The sequence below is a fragment of the Dromaius novaehollandiae genome, chromosome 1, assembly GCF_036370855.1.
Source record: "Dromaius novaehollandiae isolate bDroNov1 chromosome 1, bDroNov1.hap1, whole genome shotgun sequence".
NCBI lineage: Eukaryota > Metazoa > Chordata > Aves > Casuariiformes > Dromaiidae > Dromaius > Dromaius novaehollandiae.
Genome location: NC_088098.1, coordinates 211,084,204 through 211,097,812, shown reverse-complemented (window position 1 = coordinate 211,097,812; position 13,609 = coordinate 211,084,204). Strand labels below are relative to the sequence as shown.

At 39.9% G+C, this 13,609-nt stretch overlaps 1 protein-coding gene across 7 annotated transcripts in view; it reads left to right on the top strand.

Moving 5' to 3' along the window:
• Positions 1–13,609, top strand: part of DLG2 (discs large MAGUK scaffold protein 2) — a 999,439-nt gene that overhangs the window by 978,247 nt on the left and 7,583 nt on the right. For all 7 annotated transcript variants that reach the window (XM_064505171.1, XM_064505176.1, XM_064505174.1 and 4 more), the window contains 4 exons: positions 5,442–5,492; positions 6,279–6,380; positions 7,635–7,807; positions 8,805–8,914. In XM_064505171.1, the coding sequence (XP_064361241.1) occupies positions 5,442–5,492; positions 6,279–6,380; positions 7,635–7,807; positions 8,805–8,914 (436 nt within the window). The remainder of the gene's footprint in view (positions 1–5,441; positions 5,493–6,278; positions 6,381–7,634; positions 7,808–8,804; positions 8,915–13,609) is intronic.

The following is a 13,609-nucleotide window of genomic DNA, read 5'->3' as shown; positions in this document are numbered from 1 at the left end:
AAGGGAACTACAAATACATTTGACAGCAGAATCTGGCCCATTATAAAAAAAAAAAAAAAAAAAAAAAAAAGTACTTTGGAGCCAGAAACAGATGTTGGCCTGATCTAAATGGGGCTGAGTTACCACACAGCTGCTACTGCATCACACTAGCCATAATAATGTGAAGGCTATGACCATGTCAGTTGATTTTCACCTGCTCTCAGCAGTAAAATCAAGTTTACAGAGAAATATGTAAAGTCCTGGTCTAGCAGAAAGTTGTTCTTGTTGTCACAAGTATGCAGGCAGCCAACTTTGACTTACCTATGAACTAGACAATCAAACAAAAATTGAAAGTGTTTCTTTTGAGCTCTGTAACTTAAAATGTTCTGATTTCTTTTTCAAAATAAGCTTGCAGGAACATATTTTAACTGTGGACTCATCAGTTCTTATTTTCCAAAACATGATTTTCATAATGGCCATGAATTTTAAGTCTCTCCAATGCATATGTCTGCTAACACTCTTACGCATAGTTCAGTAAAGGTTTTTACAGCTCTCATCAAAATTACACACACATTACCACATCTATTTAGTCTAATTGCATAATTGGTTGTGATTGCACCAATTACCTGAAGAGGCAATACATGACTCAAAGTTAGAAATAAAAAAAAGTGCTAGAAACCAAAATTTTCACCCTCTGTACTTGGTCAGCAAGTCATTCCTGTAATGAGAGATGTAGACTCAGAACAACGTTAAAGGAGTCATTATGATTCCGTTAGGGCAGCGATTAATTGGACACTTAAATTTGCTCTTACACTCCCAAGGATTATTATATTATTCAGGCACGTTTAGATTTGCACAAGTATTGAAGTTCTCACAAACTGTATTGATCTTAGACATATAGCGCTGATAGACCACTTTTCAGTCACAAATTCATTCTCAGATTACTGATGATCTTTTTATGTATTGGATTTGCCTCTAATTCTGGTGCTTCGTACCTGTTGTCATATTTCCGAAAGTCATTTGCTTACTCACATAAATAGAGATCCAGGGAGGGATTTTGAGCCAAATAGAGGTTAAGTTATTGACTGTCCAGTGCAGACTGTGGAGATGAAACAAGCCAGAAATTGAGTTGTCTGGGATATTGCAAATCTAACTCAGGTAATCCATGCAGTAGCCCAAAACCAAAATGGATGGAGACCGAAAAATAAGCCATCTTTGATTTTAGATCCAGTTAAGCAACAAAATTCAGGACAAGGCTCAAAATTAAAATAAATATGGCTTATCTGCATGTACTTTGCAAAAATACTGATGATGACCACCACGATTAATCCAGCAATTTCCATGAACCTAGAAATTCCCTTTGATTTTTTTAAGTGTATAACTCATTTCTTTTAGCTGTCTCTGTAAGTATTACTCTTTTTCTTAATTCACTGTCCTAGATCATTTTACAGATTTTTTCATTCATAGACATTAACACGATGCCCAAATCCATGGATTCCCAGTATATGAGATGCATGATGAGGATGGGCGTTTGATGCAACAGATTACAAGGTGGTTGCCCTCCTGTATGCTGGACCTCACATTCTCCCAAATTGTGGGAGGAAGGCTGCAGGGTTGGACTGCAGCATAAGGGAAGCCGCTTTGCAGAAGGCTTCAAATGTGGAGCTTCACGAGGTAGCATGTGTGTGGCCATAGCACTGCCCCATGGCATCTCACAGCAGCCCTCCTGCACCATTACTCACATGCTGCATGAAGCACTGTGAAAGCTCCAGATGCTCTGGTGGGACAACAGGAAAAGGGGCCTTTTTATGAGTTTCAAGAAAAATGCCTAAAATGTGCCAGTTCTGCACTGAAACAATGGTTTCCAGCCTTTCAAACACTTTTTCTGCCATCTAGCCAGAAAGAAAGGGAAAACAGAGGTACCACCTTAAATCCATTCAGTGCTACCTTCTGAAACACCATAAAATCAGTTAAAAAGACAAAATGAGTAGTACTTATGAAACTCATTTGTTATGTTTCAGGACTTCAGTGCCCAGTTCTTAGAAGGTATGAGTTATAACAAACTTGAGGTTATTCTTCTCTTCCTGAGGACTCGAACTCACTAACAGGCAAGCCAAGAAGGAAGGGAGCTGGAGCCATAGGGATCTTAAGAAAGTGAAAGACCTCTCTTAATTTCACTCACAAGTTCATAGATTTAGGAAAGTTTCATTTTACTTTCTTCTCATTTCTTTTCTTTTCTTTTCTACCTAATGGAATTTTACTAAGGTACAAGGAATAATTCCAAAATTCTACAGAAAGGTTTTTTGTTTTGATTTTGGTTTTGTCTAGTAATTTTTGCAAAGTTTTTCCAGATCAACACAGCTAACCTGTGCTAATTAAGCCATTAATGGGGGCAGTAAATGAGGCTTGGTCAAATGTAAAATAAAATAAAATAAAAGCCTATGTGCTGCTGAATTTCAGTGTCCCATACCTCAAAGATATTGCAAGGTTATAGCAATTCTGTTATTGATTGACTCCAGAGCTCTTCATTACACATAATACTTTATGGACTAATTCAAAGCCATGCAGTACTGACCATTGAAGATTTGCAGTTAACATGCATATTAGCATTTGAAGACTTTCAAGAATTTGTCTGGACAGCACCTGGAAGGCTTTTAGTTCACATAAGAACTTGAGCTTCCTGAGCCCTTGTTCCAGAAAAGTAAAGTAGGGGAGATGGTGTGGACTCCTATCAAAATCACATCTCCAATACGTCTGAAACCTAATGTGAAAGAGCCTGAGGAAGATGTCTATGTTCAAGTCCCTGTGTATCACAGTCAGACTCAAAGTTTCTGCTTACATGCTTCAGCCCTTTCTAATGGCTTAATTTTGGCACAGCTTAAGTGGACTGGAGTTTTTCCACAGACTGCAGACTGGCCACAGTTTCACAAGACTTCTGTGAAATGACAGGCTCTTTTGTCTCCATAACACATTCTCTGACAATATTGCCAGCAAAAGATGTAATGACAGCTTTAATAAGTGTGCACCTCTTGCATGGACGGGGCAAAAGAAGGTAAAACTTGTGCTTGCTTATCTCTGTTGGTTGTAATTCTATGCCTCCGCCAATGTTAGCCCACAGAGAAATTTTTAAATAGTGTGTCACAGTTATTGGCTCTTTCCTTCAGTTGTCCTTGTCACTGTCACTTAACCTGTCCAAATGCAGATGTCTGAGCTGACCTTGCTGTTTAGATGCCTTTATAGGACAATGGAGACAAACAGCCGTTTCTGCCTTTCCCTCTCATCCCGGAGCAGGCATCTAAAATAGGTCAGATGAATCACGTCTTCGAATAAGTACTTGCCTATTTGTCGGCACCCATTGACACTAAAGGGCACTATCTCAGACATAAACACTCACAATCCAGGTTTCTGAAATCTGATTAAATGAATCGCCTTCTGCAGATTTGTATGCCATTGAAACAAGTATTCGCAAGCTTATACATTGTATTCCTGCAAACAGGCTCCCCTACACTTGCTTAGCACATGGTGGTTTCATCACCCATCCCAAAAATGGCTTTCTCAGGTTGTTGAAAAGTGTTTCCATAGCTCCTCAGGGCTGGAGAGGGCAGGCAGTGCAGGAGCATCCTCATCCAGCCTGGAGAGTGAATTGTTTCATCCACAGGGGAATGGGATATCCTGAGTTTTTTCTATCACCCCAAGACTTTCCAGAAAAAAATATAAATCTGATGCATGAAATCTAGTGTGATAACCCTAGGTTCTTAATTTTGCAAAGAGTCAAAGTTAAGCAAGTGATTACAGTATTGAACATTTACCCAAAAAAAAGCAAAATCCATTTTCCATAGTCTTCACATGTTATGTTGCCTTGCCCTGAAAAGCTGTCTGTTCTCTTTCTTTTATTAAAAATGGTGTTTTCTGATTAGCTGCTTCAGCACCACAACTAGTTTGGAGTTGGTCCTTTTTGTTCTCCCTCTCTCCTAACATCTCTAGTACATGTTTATTTGCTTATTCTGTCTTAGTCCTTAATTACAATATTCTTTTTACTTGAAAGGCTTTCTTACACATTTCTCACAGCTGTTGATGATAAATTATGAAAAATATCCTCATACAGATTGGATTCATGTGGTGGGAGTCCATTAAAGACTAAACCACCAAAATTTTGATGCCTACTTGCGAGCTACATATCTGAGCTGCCACTGCATTCATTAAAAGTCTTATCAATACCATTAGTGGTGCCTAGGGAGTGATTCAGCTAACCAGCTAACCAGTCAGTTAACTAGTCAGTCTACTTCAGGGCGAGCTGCATCCCCCTTCAAGTAAATCCTACCCCTAATGCCCAACAAGGCACCAGGCAACACCCTTCCCCGGCATGTGCACATGTTGGTTTGGTGGAGCCAGCCAGAATAATGGAACAAGGACTCATGTGCGTGCAAGCACGTAAAATGAAGGTGACCCTGTCTATTTTGCAAAAACCCTCTACCCATCATGGCACCCTTTCTTCTATAGTACCTGAATTGCTCTATTAAGCAAAGTCCCAAGTGTAGGTCTTCTCAGAGATAAGTGCTAAACTAAGTAAAAATAGAATCATGGTTTTAAACTTTGCTCAGCCTAAGTCATATTTAGAACCTGCCAGAGTCCTTATGTGATACTTAGTATACGGCAATGACCCAGAAAGAGAAATGCACATAAATTTTTCATGCAGTAGGTTGAAGAATCCTCCCCCTGCTCCTCTTGCCCTCTCAAAGAGGAGAGGAAAATGATGCATCAAGGCTGTAAGCCTGGACCAAGCTTCTGTTCTATATAATACCACTTTTTTCTTGTGACAGATTTCTCTGCTTTATTTCCCTAAATGCCTTGGGGAGGTAACAACACTCCTCTGGCTAACAGGAGTGGAGTGAGGATAAGTACATAAAATATGATGCTGTGACATTCCTGTTCAGAGAAAGGGCAGGGGTCAGAAAACAGCTTATACCTAGATACCAGGCTGTGAATTAACTAGACTGTGGGCTTTATGCACAGAAGAAGGGTGATCAGCCAAAATGTATTTATTCTAACGATGAGCATTGTTCAACTTAGCCTGTGGATTTGCCCTGCAGCAGCATATTAAGGCCTGAATAATTGGGCAAGCAAAAGAATTGCTTCTTAAATTTCTGCAATATCCTTGTAAACAGCCTTGCTATTAAATCAATAAATGAAGCCTTATTGCCATTGCTACAACTATTCTGTATGACTGAAGAAAGCCCCATTTCAGCACAGAGAAACTAAATATGTGGCAAGGGAGGGAGGGGAAGGAGAAAAAGAGGTCTCTGAACCTTACAGTTATTAGGGATTTTGGAATGGTTCAGGTGAGAGCATTGCCAGAAAGAAATGTTGAACCTGTTCTGCCTGTATATGAAGCATTTTATCAAATTTTAGCATTTGAACTGTTGCTTGTCAGCTTCAATCTCTTCTCTTTCTTCTCTAATCAGGAGGCCAAGAAGACTGCATCCTTTCTTATGAACCTGTCACAAGGCAGGAAAGTAAGTTTCATCTGCTTTTCTGCCACTATTGCTTAAATTTTTCATTTTACATTTTGGGCACCAGAAGAGACATAAGCATTGTTGTGCTGGCCCCAGATTCTCTGTGGCTCTTTTTCCTTGGCTGCTTTGGCTGCTGCATAAATGAGAAATGTATGTGAGGGTCTCTCTTGCTAGCTCCCATTTCCTAATGTACCCAGGACTCTCCCCACTATATTCTAATGGCCTTTACTAATAAATACATTAAATAGTCTGCAAAATATTGATGCAGATTTTTTAGATTTGCTGCATCGTTGTTACATGGGAGGCATTTATTACTTTCCTTCTCATGAGTTATGTGCCTCAGCCAGGATAGATCAACCTACAGCAATGCAAACTGAAAATGTTCTCTGTTATGGTAGCACAACCCACCTGATTTAATTGCGGATGCGCTCATATAACTGAGAAGAAATAAAATGGATCCTGTCTCCTTTCCGTGCCTCATGACAGAGTCCATCTGTGAGCATTTAAGAGTCGTTTTGTTGAACAACAGCAAATATATATACTACCAAATAGTCTTTTGCCTACATGTGCGGACACTATCAGAGGGCTCTGAACTTTGCATAATAAGCAGTCTTAGGTCCAATTTCTGTATCCATGGCAATAAAAAAATTACTCTTCAAAAAAAACCATATATCTGAGATTTCTCTTCATACATATAGTTAACAACTCAGGTTAGTGCATCTTTGGGAATATTTACTGTTATTTCCAGTAACGCAATCAAAATATGCTTTTCTTTCTGTTGTTCAGTTAACTACACCAGGCCAGTTATCATTCTGGGTCCTATGAAAGATCGGATCAATGACGATTTGATATCTGAATTCCCTGATAAGTTTGGGTCTTGTGTACCACGTAAGTACTATTTTATTCTTCATTCTGCAGCCAAGTTAGATCCCTTGGTGAAACACATAACATGAATTGCTGTGAAAGCAGTGTCCTTATGTAATTGTGTTCCTCAAGAGCCATTTTTAGAACTGGATAGAAAGAGGACCTGTGCAGAGGCTGCACCTCTGAGGTAATGTTCTGCAGAGCTGTGTGAAAAACTGGAGTTTCAGTCCCATTGGAAACATCACTCTTTGGAAAGAAGAAAAGTATTCCAAATCAGGATACTGAATTGGGAAAGCAGACTTCCCCATGGGACAGAAATGGGGCAAAGAACAAACCAAAAAAGATGGTGAAGGTCTGGGAAGAATTTTTGTGCATTTCAAACCTCTCTCAGCCATCCAGGACCACAGCACCCATCTCTGCAAGCAAAGCAGGTGACAGCCATCAGCTGACTGCCTGGAGGAGAGACAGAGCCAGTTGTGCCACTGCTCCAGGGTGTCCATGCTCACCTAGGGGCCCCCTTTGCTGTCAGAAGCTCCTAGGTCTCTCTTTCATGGCAGCTCCCCTAGATGTGGGAATGCTGGACTCAGTGCCAGGCTGTCTCAACTCATCAGCAATGCTCTGACATCGAACATAGCCTGGCATTATCTTTCCTATTTAAATGTCTCAAAAGCTCCAGCATTTTGCTACACAGGGGACCTTCTAATTACAAGCTCAGTTCACAAATCACTTTTTCTGTAGCTTTTTAAATGAGATGAAAGTCTGAAAGACTGGTAATATGTTTCAATTTAGTCAATGAAACCGATAAAAATATGGAATAATTTATGATTTGTGTGGAATTTAGACTATCTAATCTGAAAGTAATATTGGACCCTGGATTTAGCTGATTATTTATTGTTTGGATCATTAAAGCTTGTTCGGTGTTTATTTTGGCCTCTCATTGCAATCTTACTTTGTTTTATACTGATGCCTGTGCCACCGGCTTAAAACTGCTAGAGATGAGACCAGAATCAACCTTATAATTAAGGTTGAATTAAATTGACAGAATTGTCATTCATTTGCATCACTGTATTGGAGAATAAGATTGGATTCACAGTGTGGAATGTGTTTTGTATTTGAGGTTTGTATGTATTCCTCCTGAAAGGGTCCCTCCACTCCCAGATGTGAAACACTTCCACATACAGCAGACCCGGCACTGTCTGCTGAACAAACCTTAATTGTGATATTTTGCATGAAATGGTTTTATAGACCTCTTGATTTTCTGTCTTTTGTTTCATGCAGATACCACACGGCCAAAGCGTGATTATGAAGTGGACGGGCGAGATTATCATTTTGTCATTTCAAGAGAACAAATGGAAAAGGATATCCAAGAGCACAAATTTATAGAAGCTGGGCAGTACAACGATAATCTATATGGAACTAGTGTCCAGTCTGTGAGATTTGTGGCAGAAAGGGTAGGCACTGGTTTTATTGCCCATGCAACACGATCTGTTTCGTTGCCCCATTGTATCTCAGACATGATGATTCTGCCAACATATAAAATATTCACAAAATTGTAACCTAATATTTTTAGCTTTACAACGACCCCATGAGTAGAAACTGACTTTGAATGACAGCATTCCGGCACTTTCTGCACCCAGATGTAGTGCCATGACTTCACGAATGCAGCCACAGTGCCTCAAGTATGCCCCAAAACAGCCTTCCTTCTTTGGGGTCCGTTCAGAGGAGTTCAGAGGCTCTCAGTGGTTGCTCTGGTAGGGTTTTGGACTTGGCTCCAGTCCCAGCTCTGATGCAGGTTTCTTCTGTGGCTTGGACCAAGATGTTTAACCTCTGTGTTTCTCAGCTTCTCTGCCTGTAGAATGAGACTAACAACAAACCTATACTACAGATATAGTGCCCAGGGTTTTTTTTGAGATAGCTTTTGTAAAGCTATCTCAGGACAGTATTGGGACAGCACTTAGGAAGTTCTTTTTGAACACTAATAATTGCAAAATTGCAGACCCCTCTATAAGACAGATAAGTAAACTTATCTCACTTTTTCAGTGGCAAAAAATGAAGCACAGAGAGATTAAATGACATGCCTCAGGTGGCACAAGAAGTCTTAGACATAAACATGAGCTGATTTAACCAGTACGAATGTAGACATCTTATTTTTTTTTAATCAGTTTTCCTTATTTCTGAAGAACAGCCTGCCCCCCAAAGTTCATCTCAGTTAAACCTCTAGAATAAAAAAATAGCCTGCTCCCATGTCTTCAATATAGTGCTTAATATTAGCAGCAAAGCAAAAGAAATACTGCAGAGAAGTGGAGTGTGTGCCCCGGGACCCCTCTTCCCTGGTGTGTCAGTAATGGCTCTGCTCCAGGGCCCTGTGTCGCAGAATTACTTCCTTTCTTTCAGCTGAACTGCAGCCAATGCTGCAAAAATAAACACATCCTCATCTCTTTCCAACAGGGCAAGCACTGTATACTCGATGTGTCAGGAAATGCTATTAAACGATTGCAAGTTGCACAACTCTATCCCATCGCTATCTTCATTAAGCCTAAATCATGGGAGCCGCTGATGTAAGTATAAAACCCTTCAAGCGTTTTTCTTCAGTCTCAAATGGCACAACACAGGTCTCCAGTCAACATTTTGTGTGTTCTGTAAAATCAATAGCAAGAGGAGGTAAGAATAGCGAAGACTTACCCTCCATGTATGCCCTCAGCTGTGCACTGCGTGGTCAGATTCACCCTGGAGCCCGGAGGAACCAGCCAAAGCTGCCTTTGAACCTTTCACATTTGGAACATGCAGTTGTCCTTGATGGGCCCCGAAAGGACAACCTGCCAGTGCTTGGTGTACTTTTCCATACACATGCAGTGAATTTAGCAAGGCCTCTGCAGCATCATGTGGCATGGCTTGCTTGTCCCATCCAGCCTTGGGTGCTTATGGGGTGTAGGGTCTGGTCACAGTGCATACATGGGGGTACAAGCAGAGTAAACCTGTGTCAGACGTTCTGTTTTAGGCCAGCCCTTTATTTACTTCAAGATTCGTAAGAGGACAGGTGAGGACCTAAAGGACTGGAGAGGGGCAAAAATAACACTTAAAAGAGGAAAAGGGAAGGCACTAATTTCATACTGTGACCAAGAACCTAATTGCAATACTCAGAAAAATCCTAGGAGCCAACAAGCAGTTAAGCAACTAAGGTACAAGAACCTGGAGGATAAAAAGGTTATAAGAGGCAGCCAATATATTTCAAGAGCAAATCAAATCAATCTCACTTCCTTCATTCATGGGGTCTATATCAATACTTGTGATGTATTTTCATTTTTATTCTGGGTTTTGACACATCTCCATGTGACATTCTCAGTAGCAGATTAGAGAAATATGGTCCAGATGGAATTACTAGAGAGCACGAGCACAGCCATTCTCAGGCAGTCATTGAAAATGGCACTGGTAAACTAGCAGGAAAACAAAAGACTTGCAAGTGCATTTCTTGAGCTGTGGCACTATTTGGCACTACTTGCTGTTTTCATGAAGCACTTGAACGTTGAATTAGACTGTACTTTTATAAAGTTTGTGAATAGCATAAGGTTGAGAGAGTTTGCAAGCACTTTGGAGGAGAAGATTAAAATTCAAAGCAAAATCAGTAGGATGAAATTCAACACAGACAAAAGGAGAGAAAATGAAATGCACGACTACAGGCAGGGAATAATTAAGCTATGGCACTGCAGAAAAGCATCTGGCAGTTGTAGTGGATCACACAGGACTGTGAATGGAGGGATAATGCTCTTGCAAAAAAGACTGCTGTCAGTCTGGGTTCTATTAACATCAGTGCTGTGTAGGGACACAAAACACAATTATGTTGTTTTACTTGGTGTGAATGAGGCCTCAGCTGGGGCGCTGTGCCGGGTTCTGGATAGCACCCTGGAAATAGAAGAAGAATGAGGGTTACCTGGTCTAGAGGAGAGGAGGCCAAACAGGAAATAAGATGATGATATCCACAATGGTTGAAGTTCATTTTAAAATTTATTATAATCAATTATTTTCCATGTGAAACTAGGGTAATGCAAGAAGTTATCTTCATTTACTGTGATAGGGATAAAATTTGGTACTCTGTGCTTTCCTCTCACCAAAGGCTTTGCAAACACCTGGTGATGCCACATCTACCCACCAGAAAATTAAGTGCAGGCATCCACCCCTCCTATGACAGATGCATACCTGGTTATGTTGAAGGCATGCCCACAAATATGGGATCACAGAACTGGAGACTGCTGACATGCCCCATCCCATGATGGAGCGGGATCCTTTCCAGCCCTGACATTTTGGAAATGAGGCTGTTGCATGCCCATGTGTATCACAGGGAATCACACAGCATATAGTGCTTAAACAGCCCCAGCCTGTCCAAAGACTGGGTATCCTGGGTTGAATGACTTTTTGATATTTCTTCCAGCCTCACAGTTCAGTTAGATTCTAATTATTTTGCTGTTTAGAATGGACAGGGTTGTCTAATAGCCTACCTTCTGCATTGATTATCATTGAAGAGAAGTTTTAACTTACAGTTTTCCTGTCCATAAGGTATTTCCATTACTGCATCTATCTTGATAAAAAAGGAAGTAAATAAATGTGGCCCTTACTCTGAAAATACATGTATATCACATACAACTGTAAAGGCAGGAATAAAATAAAGGCTTGGTTCATTTGATGCAAGAATATCAAATCTTTGAGCAGATTGGATGAAAAGTGCTATGTAGATGCAAAACATTAGGACAGTCATCCTGCTATTAAACCAAAGTAATGCTAGTATTCTATTTAGGACTAAACAAATTATGCAGAGTTAGTAGAACTTCCCTTAGTGATATATATAAAAAATTACTAGGCTATTCTTCACTCTCTAAATTAAAACCTGCATGAGTGTTAACAGTGCCGTAGGGACAAAGAAAGTGAAACTCGTTATATGACTTTTGAATTGTTTATTCTATGAATGTTCTGCTGAGGACACTCTTAATTAGACTTAATTAAAGTTAAAAAAAGTACATCCTTAATTAAACTCCAAACTTCTGTGGGACAGCAAGGGTCCTTGTAGATCAGCACTGGTTTGGGATTTTTTGTAATAATACGGCTTATATAAACAAATTGTGTAAACACAATACAACTACTCCTGAAAAAAATGAGAAAAAGTAATGAATTCAGGCATTCTAAATTACTTTATCCCCTGCAGCTTGCTTTCCACAAGGAATCATTTTATCTACTTAATGTATCTAATGTGCATTTATCTTATCAAACAGCACCCAAAATTAGTCTGTAACAGAAATAAAAACTCTTTTAATATAACTGGTATCATTCTCTTTTAAGAACTGCCTTGAGAATAACGACATAATTCTGAGCTCATGAAAATCATTTATTTTATTTGGTAATGAACTTAAATCAGTGAGGATGTGGCTAAACAAATATGCACTCTGCTGCGAAATGTGGAGTGGATTTGCAGTGTGGGGCTACTTCACATTTGCAGGCTGTGCACATGTTCCTGCCTCCTAGCAGATGCAGGGCACATTTCCACATTTCCATGGAGGGTCAAGCTGTCTCATTTTTACCATGGGCAGTTTCCACTGATGAGCTGATGTGCTGTAAATCCGCACACTTATTTTTCTCATGGGAATTTGTTTGTGCAGCCCTTTCTCCTTGTTAAGGGTTTTAACAGCATAGTCTGAGGGTGCACATAGATGAATGGGTATAACCCCTTCCCAGTGGATACTATTATTTTGCTGTGAAGAAGTTTTGTGTGGTATCCCAATGCTCTGTGGGAAGAGAAAGAGGACACTTTTATACCAGTAAAACTGTGTTCACTCAGTTTCATTTCATATATGTAACTACCACAACAGAAAACTTCCAATTCTTAAATGAGAAGGGGATATACTAGTATAAAATCTGTTTGTAATGCTAGATTTATCTGCTGAAACTATTACTCCTGCTCATATAAACAAGTTGAAAGTTAGTTCACTAGCAAAGCAAAACTATGTCAGACAAAAAAAAATGTGGATTGGGAAGACCTGTTCCATCATCCTGCCCTTCCTTCCCCACCTCTAACTCCACCACACAGGTTGGAAGGGTCAGGGCCAGAAGGGTCCCTGCTGGCACTTCTCAGTCGGCCTCTCTTTAGAGGGGTGCGGATGGTGGCATCACAGCGATGAAAGCTGGAAGTAGCGAAGAGGCCGCCTGGGTCAGCTCTTCACCAGGAGAGGAGAAAAACCCTCAGAAAGGTGCCTGAAGGGACAGGTCTTTGCAAGCAATTTTAATTCACCAGCTGCGCAGGTCGCTGTCTGGAAGAGAAAAATTTAGAGGGGATCGTTATTTGACAGCACTTTTAATTCATCATGACAAATGGACATCACCGTCCTCCCCCCTCTCCATCCTCTCCCCTGAAGGCACAGGACTGGCAGAGGCATGAGTACAACTAGCATGGTTTTACACCACAGGCAAACCTATGTTCTCTGAATCTAATTAAAATTTCTGCTTGTTTCAAGTATTTGTTATTTTAAAGGCTTGTTTATACTTGTATAGATATTATCTCCTTTGATTTTTCAAAGATCTTCAGGAGACTTCTCAGAGGTTTACCAGAAATAAATTGGGAAGGAGGAGGATGTTATTAGCACTAGAATATTGGCTGAGTGTCCTTAATATGTGATAACATGTTAAGTTTGCATACAAATTTGCAGTGCTTGGTCCCACTCCAAGACAGAGTTTGGGTTAAGTCACTTAAAGACATGTCCAAGTAGGCATAGCTGATGAGAAGTCTGCCTGAACTCAGTTAGATAGCAATCCTTCCAAGAAATAGAATTACTAGTATCAGAAATTTAGCAGCATGACTCAGATTTGCATACATTAATCCAAAACCTCTGAATAAAATCCACAAACGATTGTCATAAATTTTCAAATAAATCTTTGTTATCTTGTATTCTATAAATCTACTTTCTGGTTACACTGGCAATAGACTTGGTACTTCCAGAGAGATTTTTTTAAGCAATGCTCCCAGTTATATGATTAGTATACAGACAGGCAACTTTAGGGTCATTTCTGTAAATACATTTTTGTATCTTTGACAACTTCCATGGCAATTTTCAGAAACTAGGTAGGAGTTAGCTGTAGCAAGTTCATACTGCTGTGTATTTTATAGATCATTTTTTATGCATCATCTTGCACATAATTTTCTACATGCATCATACATGTCATACTATATACAGTCCATTACCACATAATCATAAGATTTAGTGCAAGGCATT